Below are 25,509 nucleotides of genomic sequence, written 5' to 3'. Positions count from 1 at the left end.
GTAGTAAGTCAAGCTCATCTAGTTTGAGTTGGCTGTGCCTGGAAATTGGAATTGGGCTCATTCCATCGAAAATGTAGACCAGCTTTTCCTATCAAGAGTCGTAGATACGGGTTTCGCAATCATTTATCATTTCCAGAAAGCTCCCAACATCCTAGCTGATTTCGCAGTCTCTCCACCTACACTAGAACATCCATCCCCTTAGCAGCTTAAACCTAAGACCGTCAACAAACACACGCCACTGTCTACAAACCCAACCACTTGGACTTCTCATTATCTCACTCAGCCATTCCAATCCACCAACACCTCAGACCGAGCGCACCCCACAAAATCTCCAATCAACGCCCCTTGCAATCCACCACACCCCCACAGCACTGATCCGCACTCGTCTTCCAGATACAGTTATTCTCCTCCGCCTTCACATCACACGGCACCTCCGTCAGCTCAAACGGGACACACGCCTGCTTATCATTCTGAAAGAACGTCAACGCGGGCGTGGCCGACGGACACGCCGGTCCCAAGCCGTACTCGAACCCGCCGAGACAGTACTTCCCGCACGGCCACTTGGTGAGCGCGAACTTGCCCGCCTGCGCGAACTGGTCTGTCTTGCCGACGTGGTTGCCGTTCATCGCCGCGTTCAGCCACCGGTTCGGCAGCAGCCCGTTGCCCGGGTTGCCGTGGATGTCTTTGATGAAGATCTGGTCCGCCGGGCTGATGGCTTCGCCGGCCGCGCACGCCTCGTCTTTGCAGAGCTTGAACCGGCCGGATTTCAACGACATGCTCTCGGGCGAGGTGATGAACCAGCTGCCGCCGAAGCCGAGGCGGTGCCCGTTTTCGCCGGTGAAGGTGTAGCATTTTCCTGGTTGGGTCAGTTCATTCATTCTAAGATCAGGGGATAGGGGAAAGGACAGGGGAAAAGGGGAAATATACCAGTCTTCAACCCGGAATCACACTTCACAGCCTTACAAACCCCATTCTCATCCTCCTTCGTCCCCTTTCCACAAACACACTTCCCATCCTTCAACACCTTGCCGTTCTGACACACCGGCTCCGCAGCCTTACAGGTGGTGCCGTCATAGGTCTCACCCTCAGGACAACATCTGTAACCAGCCTCCTTCGAGCCGACCAGATCATGGTTCTCGGCGCAGCAATCGAACGCTGTGGCGGGGGACCCGAGGAGTCTCTGCCCGGCCAGACAGCAGCCGGCGAACTTCTTGTCGCCGCTGAGGCTGAGCTTCTTGTTGCCGGCTTGGTCGTCGCAGTCGATCGAGGTCTTGAATCCGTCCTCGGTCCAGGTGATCGCGTTTCCGGTGATGGTCCACGCGCCGGAGATCTCCTTGACGGGGATGTTGGTGGTGTAGGTCTTTGCGGCGGCGAGGGGGGTGGTGGAGAGGAGGATGGTGGTTGCGAGGGAGAGGGTGAGGGATTTCATCTTGAATGGGATTCTTGGTCACGAGATTGATTGGGGAATTGAGTGTTTGATGATGGAAGAAAGAGATCTGATGAGTTGCTTGCATTCCCTCTTTTATATTCCAAACTCAGCAGCAAAAGCCATCAACTAAACCATGCCGTGAAGGCTCCCCTCCCTCAAATCGAACGATGATGCTCTTTCAGACACGCCATGCCCAGCTGAATTCCGCCCATCGGGATCCAGAAGGTCTGATCTTCGCAATCCAGCGAGCTGAAGTCGATCCCCGAACACGATGGCTGGCTGGACTGCGATGTTTGAAGCCCGAGAGTTGCTCCTTTCCTGTCGTTGACGCCTCCATGTGGAGTAAGCAGACGCAAGCCAGCAAACTGCGTGAAGGCGCATGCCGCTCAGTCCGAAGGCAACCGGGACTGCCGAACCAACATGTTCGTGCAGGTAGCGAGAGTTTGTCTGGAGCTGCATGTCTGTGCGTATGCATGTTTACGCAGGCTGTTTGGTATTACTTTCGAACTTCCGGGCAGAGAAGAGGTTTGAATGGGTAGTAGTGAATAAGGATCTGGTCAAGGGCGTGGTCAGAATCATAGTCATAATATTTTACAGTGTCAATGGCTTTGTTTTTATTGTTTGAAAGAATAAACCCTCTGTCGTTATCTCGCCATACTTCATGGACTCAGAGAGGGATACCAAGCCTGGAAACCATCAGCGGTCATCCAGTCCCTCAAGCCAAGAAAGAACATAGCTTCATCCATGCACGTAACAGCCCACTTCCTCAGACTTAACAAGTATTCCCATTCCCACCTACCTAGATCCAAACACCTTCCCAAAAGAGTTATCACTTACTAAAGACGCAATGCAAGCCACCACAAACCCGCGCATGAACTACGTAAGTAATTCACGACCCCTGCGAAACTCGGACCGTTCATTCGGCAACTCAGAACGTGGCGTTCTCCAAGCCAGCGAACCTGCAGATGCGGAGTTTCGTTAAGCGCTTTTAAATTTTAAATCCAGGGCAAACTTGTTTGAGGGGTTCAGCTCAGCTCAGCTGCGCCGGCACTTGGTTTGTTTGCTTTTGGGGATGTGGAGAGCTGGTGCGCTCTCTGTCTGCATGGGCTTTTGTTTAGGGTAATGAGTTACGGAGTGGGCGTGTTTGGTTTGTTCGGGCTTAGCAGTGTATGCTTGGGGTTTGGATTTTGGCTTCTTGTTGACACATAGTATTATGTTTGGGATTGAACTTACGCTGAGAGATACGGTGGCACTTGGGTATAGAGACTCGGGGATTAAGTGTATGCGAGCAATTGCGAGCCTTTCTGACAGGGCCTTAACATGATCAGTGTAGTACCTTACCTTCCAGCCCCTTATCTCTTTTCTCTTGTCATGTCTTTGCTGTATACTCTGTGAGGTACTCGAGTGGCACATACTACAGCGTATACAACAGGTCTCTAACCTTCAAAGCATTCCTGATTCCTGTCGTAAGTCTTCGGTTACATCGGCCATGCTCATCTAACAACTTTATTTAGATCCGTTCTTGCATTCTCTGCTCCTTTAGTGCTTACTTGTCGGTTTCCCCGCCTTCGATTATCTCCAACTAGCTTCGTGCTGAAGGGATCGTCTTTTGCATCTCGCTTCTGCGCGACACTCGAACTAGTATGTAACATTCCCCACATAACGCAACAAGGATCTTCACAATAAGCGGGTTCTAGACATTGATACAGACATAGGAACCGGCATAGGAACCTGGGTACTAGACGTCGATGGCGTGTATCCCGTCGCAGAGGATGTCGCGAGAGAGTAGTTCTCAGCCAGATCTAGCCCGCCTGCATGCCATATAATGTAAGCTTCTACATCGACGACGGCGAGAAGCCTAGGTAGAGAACTCGCCGTATGATTTCATCTATTGTCGCTACAGCGCGGGCTCGGTCCGCGACTGGCCCCAGCTGGTGGGTTGAGTGTCATGCGACGGAAAATACGATGTATTCGGTTGAGGGAGGATAACTACGTGCTGAGGATGATGGAGGAACTGATGAGAGTGTTGGGCTGACGATGGAGCTGGAAGGAGATTTCGGGTGGAAAGATCCATGCCGTGTTTGAGATGGTAGTTGTGAAGGCGCAGAAGTCATCGACACAATGGCCATAGTGATGATTATGAATGAAAACTGATGTGAGAACATCTGCATGATGATCCAATTGATGAAACGCCATATAATCGCCAACCAACTCATCCAATTTCCATCGTGGAGAACAATGCACCCAACGCCGGAGATGAATCCAAAGGAAAGAAACAAAAGAGGGGGGGGGTTTATACTCCCCGCCAGACCACATGACACCACGACACCCACGAGGCCACAACACCCCGAAACCAGGCCTCCATCCCAGCCATACAATGCAAACACTGAAAACCGAATCCACAAGCCTGATAATCCCAAACATACCCCCAAGGCAACAACTCCCCGAGACTCATCACCGTCAACACCTTCTCTTGCCCCTCCTCCCCCTCCCCATTCCCCGCCCCGTCCCGATCCGCCTGATCCACCACCACGCCAATCCCCGGCCACAAGTCCGCCAAAACCTGTCTGCACCGCCCACACGGACTCAACACCTTCCCGCTATTATCGACCGCCACGATCGCCGTCAGCGTTGTCTCCGCGCTCAACCCGACCCCGACGCCCGCGGCGGCCGCGACGCCCAGTACCACGAGCTCCGCACACGGCCCGCCGGTGAAGTGATAGACGTTGAGGCCGGTGTGGATTTTGCCCGCGGAGTCGAGAGCGGCGCTGGCGACGGAGTGGGTGTCGGATTTGGGGAGGGAGGTGATCAGCTTGGTGGCGGTTTCGAGGAGGAGGGTTGCTGTTCCTGTTGGTGTGGGGGATGTTTTGCTTGAGGACATTTTATGTGGGTTTCTGTCTGGTCTGACGGGACGTGGGTTGGTTTATGTTGGGTTGAGAAGGTGAGTTGGGCATTGGTTCGGATGCGGGGAGGCTCGGGGTGGAGTGGGTTATACTTATGTTCCAATAAATGGACCCTGGACCCGACCTGCCAGCTGCCTGCCTGTTTGGGATGTCGGGGTGCGGCCAATCCGGTGCTGAGCGGTGCATACTTACGGGAGAGGGAGGTAAGTTTTGTCCCACCTCGTATAGCTCCACGATCATGATGCAATGTGCGACTGAAGAAGAGCTATACAGCATGGGATCTAAGAGTGAATTAATAAAACGTGAAATTCATAAATCATTCGCCAGATCGCTATAACGCATAAACACCCTTACAACGTCGCAATTAGAAAATGAATAAAGAGCTCCCGCGATCTAAATCCCGAACGAATCGATCCTCGACAGACTGATTATCTCCACTTGTACTCGCCCCTCGGAGTTCATCGCCCCTCGCCCAAATCCTCTCCGTCAACTCCATCGCCGAATGGCGTTGCTGCTCGCGATAATAAGCCGTCATGGCCTCATGTTTCCCTCTCACCCAGTTCCTATCCTCGACCGTGATGGCCTCTCGCGCCGCAAGATAGAACGGCTGCGGCAGCGACGAGTCCGGTCCGCAGCCCGTCGGCAGATGATCCATCAGTCGGAAGCAGGTGTGCGCGAGATACTGGACTCGCGGGCTGCGGGTGGGATCGCGGAAGACGCGACGAGCGAGGAGAAGATGGGCGGTCCAGTAGAAGCACTCGGATAAGATGTCCAGCGGGGACCGGGGACATGGGAGCTCGTCGGGGACGAGCCCGGTGTATCGGGTATTCCACGCACGGAGCTCGGTCTCCAATGTAAACGCTTGATTGAGGATGTCGTGGATCGGCAGGTTCGCGTCGAGCCGATCGTCAACATCGCATGCTAGATAGGCGATGCGCACAAGAAAACACATCAGTGGCTGCGGACACCCCGTCATCTCGTAGAACGAGGGCTCCGTGCCATCCCAGCGAGCCTCATCGGGCTGGTGCAGGACAAACTGGACCGGGGAGAATGGACGACGTTGTCGCGAGATGGCGAGCATGAGATCGACCATGGCGAATCGCTGTGCGGTCATCCGTGCCAGGGGGTTGTGGTTGGATATGTCATTGAAGTAGCCCAGGGCATGCATCAGGAACGATGCGCACTTGATGTGAGGCTCGACAACGCCGTCTGGGCGCTGCGCGACTACGATACCCTGCAGTACGACTGCCGCGAGACATGCCTCGTGTGTCGGATCGGTATGGGTCTGGCCTGGCTCGATTGTCAGGAGGCTCTGTCGGATGGATCGGAGCATGCGCTGCTGGCGCTCCGCGGCGACAGGAACGCTGCCTAGTCCGAAGTTGAGCATGTGCTCGGTTGCGATGCAGATGATGGTTTCGAGGAGGATGGGAGACGAGAGAGCGGTGATGGAGAGCTTGCGGTAGGGGTTCTCGGGTCCGTCCAGGGCTGGAACATTGGACGAGACGAGTCGGGTGTCTTGATGTAGTTAGCTCGCCTATCTAGTCATTCCTGTTGGTAAAGATAGTGCTGGAGTACTACATACAATACTCCCAGGCGGCCTTTTCCTCCGTCGAGCGGAAGGTATCCGCAAAAGGTGCAGGGGATCTTAAGACAGACAGAGCTCCCGCGCGGTGAGCTCGAGGCCGATGCCTAGAAGTCATGGGCTCGGTCTGGCGCATCCATTTCAAGCCCGAAGGATACTGGCACTGCATACCGCGGAAAGAGCAAAACGAGCAAATGGGGCGTTGTTCGTCGCACTTTTGGTGTTTTCGACGGCATGGGATGCATCCTGCCGGCTTCGTTAGTTTCTTGAATCAAGATAATCGGGCTTAGTCCACGCACGTACCAGTCCGCGACCTCGAGCTTGTCGTGCGCGTCATTTTTGGTATGAAAGATGAATAGAAACGGAAGATTTAAGATCTGGGTTGGAGTTGTAGTTGAGTTCCCCGCCGGCCTTCGGTCGGTGATTGGGTCGATGGGAAGGATTCGTATTCCGCTTCGGGAATAGCATGAAGTTGACTGTCAGTAAACGACAATGGCTTGTTAGGAGATGGGTTGCGATTTTGCAACTATCCAGATTTCTGAAACAGATATTCGCTTCTATCTCTGAAATCAGAAAGGCTGTGCTTATGTCGGAAATACACGGGCTCCTGATGGTGTGGGAAACGTTATAGGCCATTAAATTCATAAGTAGAAAGATATATCAAGCAACAAGTCGATCTCGAGGTAACCCTCAACCGAGGACATCTTTAACAGCAAGAGCCGTCTTCTCAACGATCAACTCCACCTCTTCCTTCGTTGTGTTATATGCCGGCGCCAAAACGATATGATCTCCATTCCTCCCATCAGCTCCCCCATTCCCTGGCATAAGCGAGATGCAATGCTCAGGCTTCAAGCCAGCCTCGTGGACCTTCCATGCCACGGCCTTAGACGGCGCGAACGGCTTCTTCGTGCTCTTATCTTCCACGAACTCGATCTACAACCCGTTAGCATCCACGCAGCACTACTAGCCAAAATAATCGAGAACTCACAGCCCAGAACAGCCCTCGGCCCCGAATATCACCCACATGAGGATGACCTCCCAATTTCTCGCTCAAAAGCTGGCCGAAGTACTCGCCCATGGCGCGCACATTCGCTAGCAGGTTATCCTCCTGGATGATGGTCTGCACCTTGTATGCAGCCGCGCAAGAGACAGGATGACCCTGGTATGTCTGGCTGTGCGCGAACGAGCCCGTCCCCTGCGTCAGCGTCTCAACAACGCGTTTATTGAATAGGAGGCCCGCAACAGGCACATAGCCAGCGCCCAGGCCCTTCGCAATGGTCTGCAGATCAGGCACGACGTCCTCCTGTTCCCACGCGTGCAAGGTTCCGGTACGGCCCATGCCAGACATGACTTCGTCAAGAATGAACAGCGCGCCGTGTCGCTCGCAGACTTGCTTCATGGCTTTCAGATACCCCGGCAAGGGCGGGACGCATCCGAGGGTCTGTCATTTCGCCCCAATGAATTAGCGACGAACGCAGGAAAATACGTGCAATTTAGAAACGTACCGCGCCGGCCATTGTCTCGGCCACAAAGGCGCAGACAGTATCAGGGCCTAGTCTGTGGAATTCGTCGTCCAGCTCCTGCGCTAGTCGAGCGACGTAGGCGTCGACGCTTTCGTCGGGCTTCATGTTCCGGTACGGATAGCACTGTGAGATATGGGAGACGTTTTTGGAGAGAAACTCCTCGTAGATCCCTCGACGGGCGACATGGTGTCCGATAGCTAACGACCCCAATGTATTTCCATGGTATGACTGCTGTCGGGAGATGAATTTGACGCGCTGCGGCTGAGGCACAGTCAGTTCGGTGAAGTATTGAATGGCCATTTTGGCAGCAGCTTCGACGGCCTCGGTTCCTACCAGCTGTCAGCCCTCAACTCCTAACCGGAATATCGAAAAGCCAAGGCAGGAGGACGTTGAATGACCTACCCGAGCAGAAAATCGACGCACGGCTCATCTTTCCGCCTGTCGAATCGACCAAGAACCTAGCCAGCTGCTCTGCCGCGCTATTAGTGAAGTATAAAGAATAGCAGTAGGGGATCTTCTGCAGTTGCTCGAGGATGGCGCCATGGACACGCTCATCGCTATGGCCGAGACAAGACACGGCCGCGCCGCATGTCGCATCTAAGATCTCCCGTCCGTCATCGGTCAGGATGTAGCTGCCTCGGCCTCCGACGATGTTCAAAGGCTTCTGGCGAAGCTGGCGGTAGAGAATTGCGTCCTGAGGACTGGTGGTCTCAGCGCCTGGCTTTGAAGCCGCTGCATCGGCCGAGGAGGTAGCAGAAGCAACAACCGCAGGAGTTTGGTAGTCACCCATAATGTCAATCAAAAGCAGTAAAAAGTAAACAGAAAACGAGAAGTGAGCTATATGCTGAATGCAACCCGCACAGCTGCCAGAACGAGCAAAACTCCAGCCCTTTTATAAATCAAGGAATGAAATAACTCCGCATTGTGCCCTCTGACAACATTCCGCCGTCATTGGCGACATTCACCACGGTGACAAATGGGTTGCTCCGTGAATGTATACAGGGCACGCTATTCCGCAAGGGGAAATCTTTGTCGGATCCACATGGATTGGCATCGGTCATCGAATCTCATTTGCGCGATAAAACAGGCCGACAGAGGAGCTGGGATGTCGTTGCACTCGGGTAGGAGTCATATTTCAGATTCGTCGGTCGTATGCTACGTCGGAGACTCGGATTGGTTGTCATGGCCGAAGATATGCATGCGTGTCCAGCTCAGTGCTACCAACTATCGGACTTGGTAGACATCATGGCTAACCAAGTCCGATTCATACGCTAGAAGTTCAGCGCAGGTAAGAAATTCTCTATCTGTTTAGTAGCTCACATGTGATTCTTTATAACCGAGAGAGGCGACCCACCCCCCTCTATAGAAGGATGAAGAATATCATTGGCGATCGAGACGAGCCCTACGAGAGAATTCTCCAAATCATGGGGTGGTGGATCTCACGAAACTACTTCGACTGGTTTCTATCAGGAATGCGTCAGAATCCTGATTGCTTCAAAATGATTCGGAACTAAATATCAGGTCTTTCCTCAAAGTACTGGGTGAACTATCATAATTCAACGAAATAGGGCTCGAATCTGAGTATGGATTGGTCATAGTCGACAAGACTGCGAGATGGAATTCCTCAAATATCAAACAACATGTCAAACAAGCAATAACCATACGCCACCATGGGAAGCTCTATGTACTTGCTAGAATACAAAAATCCAAGGGCAGGGAGGAATACTAAAAGAAATCCACGGAAACAAAATATTATTTTCCGGATGTGTCATGTTTACTAATAATCATGCACTGCTGTGCTCAACAGTAATAGCTGATGGCAAAATTCAGAAAGAAAAGCATCAGAAATTCCATAACGCCGGAGACATTAATTCATAAGTCACGTAGTCAGAACAGGCAATCACCAGTCCTTACCAATCAAGCTCTCTGAAGAGTGAGACTCAGTACTATCGATAATCCCACTTGACTGTACACTTTGAACGTCACCGGCAGACGGAGGTCGACCCACCTCGACAGGCTCGTCATCCAATCTCTCTGTCCGACCGTCATCAATCTGAGAAACCTCCTCCCAATCATCTTCGCTCCTTTCATCGGACTTCATCGAGATGTCTCCTGAAGGCCTTCCTTTATGACCTGTATCGGCCTTGAATCTTTTAGCATCTGGTTGTCCCTCCAAAGCAGGGTCCACGGTAGGTGGATCAGGAAGCCTAGCTGCAAGCAACTCGGGTGACGGCGAAGACTCACCGTCATCTTGTGCTTGTGGATCTGTTTCCTGATCACTGGAACGAGGCACGTCCTGGTCCACAGGAGGAAAGAACAATCTGGAAAGAAGTCAGCATCAGCACATCATAAACAATCGAACGACTGAACTCACGGAATGGACTCCTCGTAGGCAGCCTCATCAGCTGCTTCAAAGTTGCAGAAGATAACCCGTTCCAATTTGCCAATGCTTTCCGGTCTCTCTAAGAACCTGCGAGTCTCGTCAAGCGCAGTGCGGGCCGCCTCTCTCTTCGGATATCCATATACACCAGTGCTGAGAGCCGAGAAGGCGATGCTCTTCATGTTGTTCTCGACCGCCAACTCGAGACTGCGCCGATAGCAGCTTCGCAGGAGATTTTCCGGTTGCTTCGGGCCGCTTCGCCTCTCTAGCCCGTATATGGGGCCAACAGCGTGAATGACCTTCTTGCAGGGAAGCTCGTAGGCCGAGGTGATCTTGGCATCGCCGGTGTCGCAACCCCCCAAGGTGCGACACTCGTTTAACAAGTCTGGGCCCGCAGCGGCATGAATGGCCCCGTCGACGCCACCGCCTCCACGCAAAGTCTCGTTTGCAGCATTGACGATGCAATCAACGTCGTGCAGCTTAGTGATGTCATTCCGGATAAGCGAGATAGTATCATTGAAGGTTTTCGAGGGCGATGCGCGGGGAGAGGAGGCTGGAACCAAGCGCCTAAGCCTGTAGAGGAGGGAAACGGTGGGGATTTCGCTGATAGGAACGGCCATCTTAAGTCGCGGGGTAAGATGCGATTTAACACGAGTGGGATTAGGTAGCAATACTCTGCTGAGACAAGGGGTTGTACCCTGGATGAATAAACAATGAAGTGATGATCAGTGAAGCTTAGTTGTGTGAAGAAGCCCAAGGCAGAGGCCCACTTAGGCTGTTGATAAGGACGGTCTTTAAATAGACGATGATGATGGGGAAGGAAGGCAAGTCAGTCGTGACAGGCGGAGGGGAAAGCTTCCCCGCACGTGATTCCACAGGATTGTTCCGGTTATCGATAACGGAACTCTTATCTTATCGTGCGGATTTCTCCATCAGAGTGTGCCTAATAAACAAATGACCCCGGAATACTCCAGACATTGGGGCAGTATCATTTGCTATGCTTCAACTTCCGGTCCAATTGAGATACTTGGGAATTTGTCATTATGTCCCTCAATATATCACCAGTATAGCTTCTATATTGTGCAGTATTGGATCAAATATTGCCATTAGTTCCCGCAGCAAGCGTCTAGCACCTATTGAGATGCTCATATGAACACCAATCATTTGATCAGACTCAGTGATCCGATGGATTTGACCGGCCAAAGATCAGACCAGATCGGTGGTGACAAATACTAACCAATCTTAACTCATAGAATCAGGTCCGGATTTATATCAATACTTCATGGGGAAGAAAACGGCTTCCTAAACCAGCTGATACCACACAGCCCAGCAACTCGATCCAACGGTCTTACAAATTCCAATATGACACCTCCTAATCCAACGTAGACGCATAACACGGAGCACCATATTAAAATGACGAGTTTAATCCCCCTTTCCCGATTCCGACAATATACCCCGATATACCTGTGACCTGTAACGGATATACAGAGCACATGTATGCAATGTTAGCCTCAGCCTCACTATTAAGCTGATTATAGACTTCATGCTTCACTTTGAAACTAAACAGAACAAGACATCTCCCCCGGCCACGTATTGTTGCACTGCCATCCTGCCACCCCGCAAGGCCGAACAAATCCTAAAGCAAGGGTTATCTCTGTCTTTTCTCTTCCAGTCCTGTCTTCATGCGAGATCATCCGCGCTGTTCGTTCAGTTATCCTTACCCCGGAGGGATCTCAGTGGGCAACCAGACCATATCCGCCAAGTCTCATTATGCATGCTTAATTATCTGCATTGCCACATCACCCTGCAGCTGTTCATCCGATCCAAGACATAGAGGGAGGATAACTCGTACACGGTAAAACTCAAAAGCAAGGCGCTTACACGGTTTACACGTATGTTATTGTATGTAAATGTGTATGTACGTAAGTAAGGTACAAACCTGGTCATTTGTATCTATACCAGTAATCGTACCCCGATGGAACACCGTCAGCGATAGGGCAATCTGGTGGTACGGTTCAGATCTCAACTGGGTTCCACCGATCGTATTATTTTATTTCGCAGCCTGATAGGCAATCCGGTTGCCTTTTTGCCCTGCATATCGGCCTATAGGAAGAGGGGCAGAGTAAAACATAGAAACGACACTAACCAAGCGAAAACGAAAGTCAACCAGAAATGCGGAAGATACTCCAATCTCCATATTTGCCGGCGCGAACTGCGGTCAATGACAGCTGTCATTGGTGCCTTGCATAGAACAGAAGGGCACTGGCCACTATTTCCTAGTATAGGTAGGGAGGTATTTAGTAAACCTTCGACACTCCTCCGTCGAGTGGGGATCATTTATTGACCCATTTTCACATATCTCCGATCAAAACCGGGCGCTCTGGATCCGAAGCGAAAGAGAAGACGGATATTCACGCATATTGAGTCCGGGACAAACTTAGTCATGGTGGGAACCACTGACAGCACAACCCACATAAGCTGAGCTTCGAAAGCCAAACAGTTGCATCATAGGATGGAAGGTTCAGATGCACTGCCGCAATTGTCTACCGAGCAGGGGGCCGATCTTTAAAGATTGGCGATCTGAAGGGTGTTCTGCGACGATCTCCAGACCGGACCATCCGTTCATCGTCATCTCAACCACACGCAGACAGTCAGATACACGCATGCATCGATCGAAAGGGACGTCAAAAAACCGGTTTTGAATCGCGAGCCAAAAAAAGGAAAAATCAAATCCCAACGAGCAGACAAATCGCGGACCCAGTTCGGGCTGCTGGCTTTTTTCCATCCGTGTTCGCCGCTCCACCCGGCTGGCCGTCATTGGGTGGAAGCGAGTCCCAACATGGATTGGATCTCTCAGCCGGCGATCGCAACTCTAGCGTCCATCCACTCAATCAAGCCATGGTGGAGTCGCTGCAGCGACCAGACTCTTTGGTGTTCATGGTTCAGATCTGAGCTTCCTGCAAGAGATCTTCTGTTTGCCTTCCCTACCATTGGCCCATCTCGGTGACCTGACTCGAATTTGGAGCCCTGCAGAAAGCAATAGCTAATGTGGGTTGGGACAGGAGAAGGAGAACAAAGGGGGAGAGAGGCTGGGCAGAGAGGAGCCCGCCCCAGCCCAACCACCCTAGCTAAGCTGCTCAACACGATACTTCGATCGGAGGATCGCATTCCCCACCCCTAACCAGGGAACCCAAGCTGACCACTCTATAATTTGTCTAGTTCATGAACTCGGCAAGAACTTCCGCTAGCTAAAGAATTGAGATGGGGTTTCTCCGAGGCGACAATTTGGAATCCTAGCCACTATCGACGTAGCGTGATTTATACGAAATGCTGCCTGTGTACGGACATCGCGAGGGACATTGTTGTCCAACCAAGTCGCCCGAAATCAAACTCGGTGTGTATGCAGATCGTCTCCAGGGAAGAGAAACTTCATCGCACTAAGGACAAGTCATGCATGCCATCAGCCAGTGAGGTTGGATCCCCTCGTGTTCCTGTCCGAATCCCAGGGGCCAAAAAAGCTCGCACCATGCCGATTCAGGCGAGGAACCCTTTCAGCTGGATCGGTGGTTCCGTTTCCACTGGTTCCATTCCAGTAATTCTCAGATCCTGGTCTCGCATCACTATTAGGCTACGGAACCCCGATTCAATAGTCAGATCGAGATTGTTGGGAATAGAAGAATTTTCGAACCCAACAATCAGTCCGAATTTGCAAACTGTATGCTCGTCTGAATACAGCGTATGCATCCATTCCTGCCGGAGGCGTATATACGGTATGTGAGTTTGTCCTGTATGTATGTTATGTATGCACTTCGTACATGCGTATGTATATTGGATGGCTTCGGTATAGGTGTCTATTCCCTTCGATACGCTTGATCCGTAGGCTATCCTACCATTCCCTTATACTCCTCCTAGTCGAGCGAAAGAAACTGCCCTTGATTTTAGCTATCGCTGCGGTGCAACAACTGCGGGATGCAAGACTTGCTGTATTCTGCTGTATGTAGAGGATCGAGAATATGGCCTACATTTTGATGCCGTACATACGGGCCCCTACCCGAGCAGGATCAGACGAAAGTAAAACAAATTCCAGCCCCATTTACGTTTCACCACATAGACATACACATGTACCTGTACATACTGTACATACAGGCCCAGACCAAACCAAACGCAAACGCAAACACCATCAAACCGTCTCCAGACCAACCTGAAATATAACAGGTCTCATCCTCGACGGGTAAAACCTCCTGACCCATACATAGACGCAAGCCCAATATTCAATACCTCACTTCACCAGTCACCACGGAGGCCAGTCCCAGTAAAGCAAAGCAGCAGCAGCCAACAAACACCTACGATCCCATCCATGCATTACGGAGCACGGAGGCCTTATCCGCATTCGAAACAAAGCAGATCCCTGAACCCGCGCGAACCACTCAAATACCGAGACAAAGCAAATGCCGAGTCCACTAAGCGCCGCCCAAGAGAGACTAGCCAGTCCCAGATCTATTGAGTACCACGGATAGAACATAATAGTCGAGAACTAGGCACATAAGGCCATGCACACCGGGAAAGCCCACAGCGATCAAATGATCAGCGCAGACTCCCAGAACCAAGGTTTGGGTATGTGTGTGTGAGATCAGGAACGAGACGAGATCGACTTTTGGGCTGCGGATAAGCAGCGCCATGGTGCTACTGGCCGAAGCCCGCTTTTTTAAAAAGGCGCCAACCCAACCGGTCCCCTGTCTCGACGCTTTTTTTTTCGAATCAGTCGACTAGCTCTATACGGAGTAGACTACGGATGCTACGGTCTACCTGGGAGGACTTACGTGCATAGCTCCACTAGTTTAGAGACCGGCTGTCGTAGCCGATCAATCATTGACGAAAGATCTTGGGGGCTAATTATAAGCGCATATGGGGCATTGTGAGTTTGGCGGGGAGTTCGAAGGCTAAATTATGGAGGATGTTTACGGAGTAGTATGATATGTTCTACGGCGTAGAGTGGTGGTACAAGTAGAACCAATGTACATACTACGTAGACCAGATGATCGGAATCGAGTTTCTGCTCGGGTGTGCTAAATTGCTAATACTGGTAGTAGTTAATCAGGGGGAAAAAATAAAAATAAAAAAGCATACAGACTACGACTACAATCTAGCCCAGCTACTCTGTTAGATACACTCAATACGATCCTTGCATAACCCGGAACTACGGAATAGATGGAGGCCCTAAACCACTAACCTAGAAAATCACCAGAGGTATTGCATAAGTGCACGTTTCCTCTCAAATAGACTACTCCTAGAAGTCGAAGAACCATACTCCGTAAAGAAAGACTATTCTATCCTGACCGAAACAAGACCCACCGTATCGATCGATCGCCCAACAGAAACCTCGACCCGATTTCTGAAAGTGGACTCTGCGTCTGGCTGCTGCACCCCAAAAGTTTCGACCGAGTCCATGGAGCCGAAGAAGGGGGGGATAAAGAATCCATTTGATGTGTCTGGCTGATCCCTAACAGGATCAACAGGATCGAAACCGACTATGGAGTCCTCCTCATCCACCTCCGTAAGAGGCACACAGGATATGAGATCGCGATGCATCCGACAAAAGCAGCGGAAGAACCTGCAAAGTGCATAGCGCATCCTTAACATTTTCATAGCCGGAACACCCCGATTAGAACCCGGGTAGTGGGGCTCCTGCTTTAGTGCGGCCGAAGCAACGCTACGCTACGGCAGAGTATTTCGAGAGAGTCATTATTACTTCGCTATTGGAGGAATACACGGTGACACCATTTTTCTACAGACGCCGTAAATTGAACGGGAAGAGGTCTTACTGCGACTGGGTAGAAACAATCTAAATTAATCTAATTGACCTCCCGGTTGAAACCTATGACGTACACCGTCTTCCCAGCCCGTCGGGTGACACAGGGTTCCTCGGTCGGATCTCGGAGAAATCGCAAAGTCTGGAACAGGAGCCCGATGTTCCCGCACATGGTGCTTGGGCAAGCCCCCCGAGTACTCCGTACGGGGGATCTGATACTGACCAACCCGAGTAAGGCAAACCTGTCTAGCCACCTGGTCATAGCGGTGATGTGGCATGACTGATTTGAAATCATCTGAGAACGAAAAGAAAAAAAAAGGATGTGGGTACGCGGCATGTTAATTCCAAATACCTCTGGGACTATATCTGCATGTCCCTACATAAGGTATTTCGAATGTATACCGGCGTAAGATCAGATACTCCCTGAATACTTCGAACGAAAGAATCAGAGGTACATGTATTACAGGGTGTTTTTCTCAATACGCTGGCGACAATACCATACTTACCCACGAGTACTGGTACTCTGACAACGGTTCATCTGTCCGGAGCATAGCGGTCTGGGATAGATTAATACCATGTGGCCTAGACTATCTAGAACACAGGATCAAATCTAAGTGAATCTCGATGCTACTGATGGGCAAAACGGCAGAGACGGAGCAGCAGGTTATTTATCACAGATCACCATTTGAGTTTCCAATCTATATAACTTTGACTAAAATCATCGATTCCCCATAACTTCCCAGTAATACTATACGGAGTCAGTGCACTAGAAATAAGACAACACGCCGAATGTTACACAACCACCCCATGAGAAAAATAAAATAAAACAAAATAAAACAAAAAATGAAAATAAAAATAAAAATGCATCCGCCACGGTGTACTCCGAGCGAGAAAAAAAAAATTCAAATCAAAAACAGCGGTGAGACAGATCTCAGCCCTCCCTGTACGGAGGAAAAAAGCCAAGAGGTCACAGGGTTACACTATTGACGAAATTCCAACCCTTCCGGGCGCTGGTGGCTTGAGCGAAAAGCGGTAGACTAGTCGCGGAGAGAGAGGGTCCCCCTCCCTCATGCAAGATGAGATGCGATACGATACGATGTGATTGAGATGAGATGAGATCCCGATCGATTCCGTTCATGCCAAAGTATTGCTTCGACAACTTCACGTCCCTTTTGTGTTGGTTCTGTTTGTTGTTCGCTTGCTTTGCACCAGTCATACTGGTCTATATAGATTGGCCTCTAGTGCTCTTCTAAGAGCTAGTAGGTACTGTTATGTAGTAACGCCCCTCCCCTCCCCTCCATAAGGCAACCAAGTGGCTTGTTACCGTTATGCGATCGATGATGCTCACTGTGTGGTGGTGGTTATTCCCTCGATCCAGCGGTCGCCGTATACTCCGTACTCCGTGCGTAGTATGAGCGGTGGACCGGTCGCCATCAGCAACCTAATTAAATTAATATTAATAAAAAATCACATGTTGGAAATGACTCAATTAGTTGAGATTTTGGCAGGTAGATTGCCCGAGGCCAGCCCGAAGTTTGTTCCTCAGACAGCCAAAGTCCGAAGGATGCAGAAAAAAAATTTTCCATCTAGCAACAGCAAGGCCGAAGATGAACTCCTCCCGGCCGTAACTAACTTCATCATGCCACACCCATCCCGAAGAAAGCATCGGTGGTTCCGCGGGGGCGGTTCTGGGCGGTTCTACTGCGTCCTGGAGCCTTCATTGGTCACTGGACTGGCAGTTAGCAGGACTGGGATTAGGTAAGGCGGCTTAGTGGACCGAGGTTCTTCTAGATAGCTGTGCTATACCGCATCTGGTAATCCATTTTGCTCTCCCGCCCGAGAGAAAGAACAAGGCATTGTGATGGTTGTAAGGGCCCACGACACAAAGACTCGACAATAAAAGACGCGGCTACCTCTCCACGTTTCTAGAAAAGGACGTAAGTCCTAACAAGGTCTTTTTGGTCCGAGGCTAAAATCTCCCCCCAATCCGACGGCGTACTCCGATCCAAGCCTCGGATTCCGTTCCTATCGGACGATACTAGGATTGCGCCCAGTCCCCGAACGCCTTTAACGATTTGTTCCGGATGGAGATAACCGCGGTACTGGCGCTTCGCTTGCAGATTCTTCAAGAGGCAAATAGCCTATAATGGCAAATAGGAGTCAATAATTATCTAGCCAAGTCTTCGGTTCCTGTGAATACCCGCCGCCACACTGGCGGTGGCTACGACGACAGCCCTATGCGCTTAAGGGATAGCGAATTGGATCGTCTACAGCGCCTTCGCTTGGTCTTGTATGACATAACGTAATGCATGAGATCCAGGGCTCGGGGAGAAAGAATTGCCATCTTGAGCTGTCCAGGTAAGTCTTGCCTCCGTCGGGACATTGCCGTAGATGATGACGACTTGCGGAGTACGGGTTGCCAGAACGGGTCAAATACAGGGGGAAGCAGCACGAATGATGGAACATTGAGCCAAGTCATATTGCTTAAGCAAAAAGACCTCATGAAAGTACAATTATTAGATGAGTATATATACATTCAGCCACGGTAAAATACTCATAGACAGCCATTATTACATCAATGTCATTGCACAAAATCAACCTCTCAATTTCTTTTTCTTTTCAAAACAGGTACGACGTGAGTGCATAAAATAACATCATGACACATATGACAATGATCGTCGCCTGTGCAAATCCCAGACAAGCAAAGCGATAGGTGACGGGTAAAATGGGGGTATATGGTAACAAAAAACCAATCAACGCAACAGAGCGGCAGTAAATCCAGTAAATGGCATCCAACTGTGTACACGCCAGTCCCACAGATGCAGCAGTCACAAAACAAAGGAAATAAAAAAAGAAAAGAAGAGAAGCAAGTCAAGTCTATCCAAATGCCTTTTCCCACAACGTGCGAGGGGTATTAAAAATAATTCCAGCGACCAACCAGAACGGAAAACAATAAGAAAATCCCATAGACGCTTCACAATCAACAGTAAAACTGGGACTGGGCCTGTCTCCTGGAAGCAAGATGGAACGGAACCATGCTTGAGAGGAAACATTTGGACCAGACCAACCTCAAGAGGGTTTCTGACCAAAAGTGATGAAAAGGACACTGTAAAACGCCTGGCAGTTCTAATCCCAAAGCCTTTTCAACGCCACGTAAATCAAGCCGGATTGACATATTAATGGCTACTCGGGGATGCGGAGTCGAGGGACTTGGGTTTGAGATTCGACCCCAAGGAAGACGCCTGTTTGGCACCCATCTTGCGCGTCAACTTGGCATAATGCAACCCGCAGGCATTGCATAAAGTCCGGGCACCATCTGGGCCACGACGCCATTCCGGTGTTTCGGCTCGGTTACAGCTGTGGCAACGACCAGGAGGAGCCGCTTTCTGCAACGACTGTTAGCGATGGCAAATCACAAGTGGATAATAAGGGATATGGAGATGAGGAAACAGGGAACCAGAGGCAAGAAAAAAAAATTAAAAAAAAAAAAAGAAAAGAAAAGAAAACACGTACCCCTCGTCGCTTCTTTGAATCCGGTCCGGCAAACCCGCCACTGCCCTTGAAGTCCTCTTGGTACATTGCCATGTGGTCATCTTCGCGGATCCCACTATGTTTGTAGGCTTTTCGTTGGGCCATTTGCTCTGCCAAGGCATGTTCCTGGTTCAAAACGGCGGTTCGTATACGCAATAGAGCGTCCTGATTCCGCCGTTGGAGACTAAGCATATCCTCCACCTCGTGTAGAGAGGGCAGAGACCCTAAGACTGGTCCAGAACGCTGGGTCTGGTGCGCTCTTTGGGCATAGTGTCGCGAAAAGTCCAAAGTGCGGGTGCTCATTTCGGCAATCTACTCCAGTCAGCAAATAGTCAAATGCATTCCAGTGGCTCTTGAAGACCGATCAATCCACTGTTTTCCTAAAAGAATACCACCTACCTCATTGAGTGACTGCTCCACATCGTAGACCTCGGAGTGTCGCTTGACAGAATCCGGATGAGGCTGTCCCGCCATCGAGTGACCCGCGTATCCACCCTTCACTTCGTCAACGCGCGCGGCCTCTGCCATTCCCGGCTTCCAAGGCGAGCCGCCATAGGGCCTAGCGTCGTATGAGGGGGGATATGCTGGCGCATTCGAAGGGGGCTGCGACTGAAATGAGAATGACTGAGAAAATGGGCCATATCCATTGGGGGAAGCGATACCACCTCCTGCCGAAGGAGGGGCACTGTATTCATATCCAGATCCCGCTTGCGATCCCGAAATTGACGTGAACCCTGTCTTGGAGCTTTGCGTGGGCGATTTTCCCGAGCTGAGCGACTGAAGCGAAGCATTTCTCGAGTCCTGGGTGTTCACCGTCACCAAACTAGTCCGCGACGGTTCCGTTTGTAGCTGAGGTTGATGAGAATATGCAGAGTCTCGAATAAACGGTCCGGAGGGCGTTCCACTTAGAAAAGGGTTTGGGGGTCCAGCCGGTCCTTCTCCACTGGGACGTCCCATAAGATTCGAAGAAACAGAATGAGGCGGTGGTGCATGAGGTGACTGTTGGGGAGGTGCGGAAGTGGGAGCAGGGTAAGGGAGAGGGTTATCATTGCCGAGAGCCTCGTGGATCGACGGGAGAGACTGTCTCTGAGGTTGCTTCTCTCTCTCCTCTTCCAATGCGCGGCGTGAATCCGGGGGCGAAATATATCCAGCCGGGACAGACCCTGCGCTGTTGGTCGACGGCGGGTAGGAGTAGGGTAGTGGTTGGCCCGGATACATGCTGGTCGGGCTGAGAAGTGGTGCTGGAGATGTAACGGTTCCTGATGTAAAAGCAGGGTGCTTCGGGGGATATACAGGGCCTTCTTTATTCAAAAGACCTAGAGCTGGCAAATGATCTCTATTGACAGGACATGGAACATTAGCACATTGAGTTTTCCAATCCCTCGGACGAACTCAGTGGGGTGTTTTGCATTGAAAGTTTCAAGGGGCAAGGGGGGGGTAAAAAAAAAAAAAAAAAAAAGACGGAAGGAACGAACCTATGCCTATGACCAGCTTCCAAAGACCCCATGACGCCAATGGTTCGAGTTATATACCTGCTCGTTCAACTGCGATCTCATCCACTGCCAAGAATCTGGTGCGATTTGCGTGGCGATATACTGTCTCGAACGTAAACCGTGGTAGGCCGTGTCGCGACAGCAAGATAAAATAAAATAGAAAATGTCGAAAGGTGTTGTAAGATTCCGCGGCAAGGTAGAATCAAATCAAAGCGAGTAGTGTAGCAGAGGGGGATATAATGAGGTCAAGTAAGTAACCCTTGAGACGTCACCGATAGACCTGACGACGAGGTGGATGGGGTGTATTTAACGAGGACCGGCGTTCTTTACTCCTGAGGAGTGCGAGGGAGACCGGGTGAGGAAGGTGAGCGAAGAGCGAAGAGATGAAATCACAAATCACACGGTGAGTGCCACCTCTCCCTTCAACCCAAGGTTGTCTGGGGGTGGTGGCGGTTGTGGGGGGTGAACAGAGAGATTAAATCGGACCCGGGATGCGGACGGAACGACGGCCTGAGGAAGCAAGACCAAAACAGAAGCGTTCAGTCCTGTCGGAACGGCCACTCGACGGCACGGCAATGATTGGAACGAACAACTGCGTGGGAAGGCAAGTGGCGTTGGGAGATCAGGCCGTCTGCAGGCGACGGGATGCGATCGCGATTGCCTGCAATTGTCAAATTGTAATTAATTTGATAGCAGCCAAGGCAGCGGAGGGCCGAAAGGGAATCGATTAATCGCAATAAAAAAAGAAACGAGAAAAAGAAGAAAAGAAAAGAAAAGAAAAAAGAAAGCCAAAGTACGGCACGCTCCCGCAGTGCGCAGCGAACAGATCAGATCGGAACGGCCCTTCCAGCGTTTCGAATAATCATCTGTCCAAAGCCAAATCCACCCGATGAGCCAATGTGAATTTTAACCGTCGGATTTTTTGGGGTCGGATTTGAAAAGAGAGATAGATTTGATTGTGTTTGAGTTTTCTTTGCGGACGGGAGTAGAGCGGCGGAGGCACAGTACACGCAAGGGATGGCGATGAATGCGTCGCGTGGAAGGGAGGGGGAGGTTGTTGGCCTTTTTTTCCCTGTCTTGTCCTGCCTTATCTTTTTCGGGGTCTCGATTTCTCTCGCAGAGAGAAATGGTGATTAGGAAGAATTATTAATTAAAAATAATGGAAGAAGGTAAGGAAAGAGAACAAGAACAGAAGTCGGGGAAGAAGAGAAATTCAAGAGATGGAGGATGGTGGAGGGGAGCCCAAAGATCAGATGAAATGTCAAGGGAGTCGGAGTGGATAGAAAATTAGCGAATTGAACGAATTAGAGGATGATGTATTAGAGCGAAATAATTCTCTCTTGTCCTCTGATATTTTTTTCTCTCTGTTTTTTCAAAGGGAAAAAAATAAAAAGCAGCAGCCCTGGCTCTCCGTCTCGTGTGGAATGCAAGAAATCAAAAAGGAAGAACGAGGTGCTGGGAGAAGTGGTAGGCGGGCATGGGAATGATAGTAGTCGTAAGGAAGAAGGAAGCTATTATAATTCCTACCAGAGAAGATGAAATAAGAGAAAAGGTAAGTCAAATAAACTAAGGGAAAAATATAGTCAGAAAAATAAAAAATAAAATAAGGAATAAAAAATGGAAATGATCGAAAATAAAAAAGAATAATATTAAAAATAAATAAATCGAGGAAAATAAAAAATGGGAGAAAATAAAATAATACCACTTAGCAAACCAAGTCCTACTCAAGACTATTCCAAAAGACCGCCACAGTCAGGCCCGCACACACGAGAGCGCGAGTGGAAGATATGGGGGGATCCAGACAGGAGCTACAAAAACGACGTCGGCCCAGCACTGGTGAGCTCAGACCTGGAAAATTAAGAGACAGACAGACAGGAGGAGCCAGAACGGGACTTACGAGATCGTCAAATCACGCTGCCATTCATAGCCATTTTAAAGTTACGGCGAATTACAGAAGCTTTACGGGCTGCGAACTGCGGATCTTCGAAGAAGTGTGGAGTGAGTTGGGATCATACTGGCGATGTGCGGATATCTGGGTGGGGAGCGATGGAGCCTTACCAGGGGGGTTGTCCCTGGCCCAAAAGGACGAGAGGAATAAATTAAATTAAAAAAGAAAAAGAAAAGAAAAGGAAAAGGGAAAAAAAAAACCACAGAGACACCAACTGATCTAGTGACCCACCCCACTCTTTTTACTTCTGTAATGCGATTTACACCACGTATTTTACTCACCTTCCCGATTCTCGATTACCTTTACTGCACCTGTATTCCTACCTGGTAGTGGTATTATACGTTTCTCTCTTCGCGTATAACAGATATATCCAGTCTGGTTAATCTTGATACTTATAAAAAGCATAGCAGAATATGACAAAAATACCTCCTCCTGGCTACATGAAGAAATTCTGAGGCAGAATTGTCATGTAATTAGTCACAGTGCCCATCGACCCCCTTAATCCTGGAAACGATCTTGCACCTATTCCGTTATGCAGTAGGGCTACCAAGATCCAATTCGACAAAAAATGGATTGTCTTTGCTACAGTAAGACTACACAATACTTTCGAGTGGTAAGGTGGTCCAGGTAGATACCTGGTACTAGGTATCTACCACTGGTAAGGTAGAAACGGCATTGGTAATGCAGGTGTAACAATACCAGAATAAAACATCCATATTCCAGTATTGTACAATACTCCAAGATATTCTGGTTTTAATGTATTGATAATACCAGCTTACCAGCACAGTGGTGTATTAATACTGTATATGAAGTGTGTACTCCGTATGTACTGTAGGTACTAAAGCTTGCACCATAATAATATTTATTATTTATGATAAGTGGCCCCTATCATTGTTGGTTCAAGGGCGATGGGTCAAAGCCAGAATCGAGATCCATAGATCGCAGGCTACACAAGTTAGAGGAACGGCCGGCCGGCTTTAATTTAAAAAAAAAAAAAAAAAAGGAAAGGAAAAGGAAAAAGAAAAAGAAGAAAAAGGAAGGACACTAGAGAGACGGGAGAGTTAGCACAGATGACAGTCCGGTTGACTATTCTGTAAAGCTCATCAGCCCCAGTGGGCAACTGATGATGGCGACACGAAAAAGAAAAAAAGGCAAAAAATTAAGATAGCCTTTAATATTAGATAATAAAATAATTGAAACTTAAGCGAGTGCTACATAAAAAGAAACCTAGGAAAATATACAGGGGATGTGATGATCAAGCACCCTTTCAGCAAGATCATCCCCCCTCCAAAGGAATCCGAAGGTATGTTGGCTGTTCATCAAGCAAATATAATTTTGCTAGGAGAATTGATCTTAGATTAGCTGTCTGCAGGATGTTAACGCCCAGTGGACAACCAGCCATTGTTCAAAAAAATCAGATATCTTGATACGCTTATTCCAACTCATGCCAGGGCGCCTGCGATAGGGAAAGGTGGCCCGTTGAGTCTGGTAGACGTATATATATCTACTGAATCCGTTCTACAATAAGACATTTCCCTAAGCCCACCGCGATGTACAGAGATCCAACTTAAGACAATATCCAAGTATGCGATTATTTATAATCCATGATCTAACTCGAATATCCTGCGAAATGTATATGGATGGTAGTTGATGCCACGGGGCAGCCAGAATTGAACACCAGGCTGCCACATCCCCCTCAGACCAAAATTCGAGGAAATGATGAACGCCAAGAAACCACTGGAAGGGTGTGATTCAAACCTGCACCAGAGGGGGGTGCAGTTGTCTCTCCTTGGCCCAGATCTGGTAACGATCGCAGTGGGGAAGCCGGATCGCGCATCAGTAAGACACACGCTCACGCCCATTGGCGTCTGCAACCAGCCCAAAAGAAAAAACATAATAATATTGGGTAAGCAAAAAACTTGCACCGTTGAAAATCCCAACTGGAAGAGATCCGATCACTCATTCGCCAGCGCGGCACAAACACCCAAAACCTGGCTGCAGTCATGGTCAGATCCCTTCCTGCAAGAAGGAGCGATTCTTTCCAATTTTAATACGCTGATGTTGGCCTTAGGGCCTCGGGGGTTCGAGAGACAAAACGGGTGACAAGAAAGTAGGTACTTTGTAATAAAATGGGGGACAAGAGCTTTTATTTTCTTGCTTTCTTTTTTCCTGGAGGAAAAAAGAAAGCAAGAAAGGCCAAACAAAAAAAATTAAATTAAATTACTAGTTCAAAATTCACAGTATATTTATCAACAAAGGCACATACAGACCCAATCTCATCTCGATTCCCCCTTGTACCTGAGCGATTTGTTCCATGGTACTGTGCAACGCTCCCCGCTTTCCCTTGCTCGAGATCTCGGGCGTAGCCGTTCGTGGGTGGCACCATTGTCATCTCGATCATCATCCTCGGTCTGAGGGGTTGGTATGGATCCGACGGCTTACCTTTTTATTTTATTTTTTATTTCTTACTACTGCGTATAATTTGAGACCCCTGGTCAATTAATTCTGCATAAACAATGGGAAGTCTGACAAAGTTAGTGAATGGGGCGGACCGTCGAGCATAGATAGTAGTCTTGCTAACGTGCGTTAGGGCATCGGGGATGTACGCAGTATAACGTCTCCTGAGATTGGGCCTTGGCCTCCGTTGGCCCTAGATGGGGCTGGCCTACTCTATGCGAGTCTCCCTTCTGCATCTACTCTGTAAATCCCGATTAATTTTTTCGCTGCTCCTCTGAGCTATAGCCACAATTTGGGGGTTCTCCGTGGTTGACTGGAGGCAAGGATTGGCATCACACCACCAGCTGTCCTAATAATAACCGTGGTCATCGTTATCAATAGATAGTCGTCCATAGATCCGGACAAATTCCCCAAGAGAGCTACCCCGAGGTCACATGGTTGTCGCATCATCACC

General features: G+C 49.6%; 8 protein-coding genes across 8 annotated transcripts; all 8 read right to left on the bottom strand.

Moving 5' to 3' along the window:
• Window positions 1-335: 335 nt before the first annotated feature.
• P170DRAFT_404443 (cysteine-rich secreted protein) lies at window positions 336-1,429 on the bottom strand (the record flags this gene model as incomplete). Its single annotated transcript, XM_024846529.1, has 2 exons — window positions 336-856; window positions 928-1,429. 2 exons carry the CDS (start codon window positions 1,427-1,429, stop codon window positions 336-338), a joined length of 1,023 nt encoding a protein of 340 aa, XP_024708688.1.
• A 477-nt stretch (window positions 1,430-1,906) lies between these two features.
• Window positions 1,907-4,310, bottom strand: P170DRAFT_473250 (uncharacterized protein; the record flags this gene model as incomplete). Its single annotated transcript, XM_024853022.1, has 2 exons — window positions 1,907-1,982; window positions 3,856-4,310. 2 exons carry the CDS (start codon window positions 4,308-4,310, stop codon window positions 1,907-1,909), a joined length of 531 nt encoding a protein of 176 aa, XP_024708687.1.
• A 345-nt stretch (window positions 4,311-4,655) lies between these two features.
• P170DRAFT_380058 (Zn(II)2Cys6 transcription factor) lies at window positions 4,656-6,289 on the bottom strand. Its single transcript, XM_024845516.1, has 3 exons — window positions 6,218-6,289; window positions 5,915-6,160; window positions 4,656-5,847 (listed from the first exon to the last, which is right to left on the bottom strand). Exons 1-3 carry the CDS (start codon window positions 6,249-6,251, stop codon window positions 4,697-4,699), a joined length of 1,431 nt encoding a protein of 476 aa, XP_024708686.1. The 5' UTR covers window positions 6,252-6,289; the 3' UTR covers window positions 4,656-4,696.
• A 240-nt stretch (window positions 6,290-6,529) lies between these two features.
• Window positions 6,530-8,673, bottom strand: P170DRAFT_435030 (PLP-dependent transferase). Its single transcript, XM_024848852.1, has 4 exons — window positions 7,840-8,673; window positions 7,420-7,766; window positions 6,903-7,355; window positions 6,530-6,847 (listed from the first exon to the last, which is right to left on the bottom strand). The coding sequence occupies exons 1-4, from the start codon at window positions 8,225-8,227 to the stop codon at window positions 6,605-6,607; spliced, it is 1,431 nt and encodes a 476-aa protein (XP_024708685.1). The 5' UTR covers window positions 8,228-8,673; the 3' UTR covers window positions 6,530-6,604.
• Window positions 8,674-9,218: 545 nt separating this feature from the next.
• On the bottom strand, window positions 9,219-10,625 carry P170DRAFT_129071 (macro domain-containing protein). Its single transcript, XM_024842398.1, has 2 exons — window positions 9,812-10,625; window positions 9,219-9,758 (listed from the first exon to the last, which is right to left on the bottom strand). The coding sequence occupies exons 1-2, from the start codon at window positions 10,435-10,437 to the stop codon at window positions 9,338-9,340; spliced, it is 1,047 nt and encodes a 348-aa protein (XP_024708684.1). The 5' UTR covers window positions 10,438-10,625; the 3' UTR covers window positions 9,219-9,337.
• A 1,969-nt stretch (window positions 10,626-12,594) lies between these two features.
• P170DRAFT_129040 (uncharacterized protein) lies at window positions 12,595-13,133 on the bottom strand. Its single transcript, XM_024842397.1, has one exon. The coding sequence runs from the start codon at window positions 12,983-12,985 to the stop codon at window positions 12,671-12,673; it is 315 nt and encodes a 104-aa protein (XP_024708683.1). The 5' UTR covers window positions 12,986-13,133; the 3' UTR covers window positions 12,595-12,670.
• Window positions 13,134-14,065: 932 nt separating this feature from the next.
• P170DRAFT_129002 (uncharacterized protein) lies at window positions 14,066-14,512 on the bottom strand. Its single transcript, XM_024842396.1, has one exon. It carries the CDS (start codon window positions 14,337-14,339, stop codon window positions 14,109-14,111), a length of 231 nt encoding a protein of 76 aa, XP_024708682.1. The 5' UTR covers window positions 14,340-14,512; the 3' UTR covers window positions 14,066-14,108.
• Window positions 14,513-18,802: 4,290 nt separating this feature from the next.
• nsdD (GATA-type sexual development transcription factor NsdD) lies at window positions 18,803-20,664 on the bottom strand (the record flags this gene model as incomplete). The annotated part of the gene is made up of 4 exons (XM_024850683.1): window positions 18,803-19,012; window positions 19,140-19,469; window positions 19,557-20,493; window positions 20,633-20,664. The coding sequence occupies 4 exons, from the start codon at window positions 20,662-20,664 to the stop codon at window positions 18,803-18,805; spliced, it is 1,509 nt and encodes a 502-aa protein (XP_024708681.1).
• Between the last annotated feature and the right edge of the window lie 4,845 nt (window positions 20,665-25,509).

The sequence above is a fragment of the Aspergillus steynii genome, assembly GCF_002849105.1.
Source record: "Aspergillus steynii IBT 23096 chromosome Unknown P170scaffold_2, whole genome shotgun sequence".
In the NCBI taxonomy this organism is placed as follows: domain Eukaryota; kingdom Fungi; phylum Ascomycota; class Eurotiomycetes; order Eurotiales; family Aspergillaceae; genus Aspergillus; species Aspergillus steynii.
This window is presented reverse-complemented; position numbering and strand designations above follow the sequence as displayed.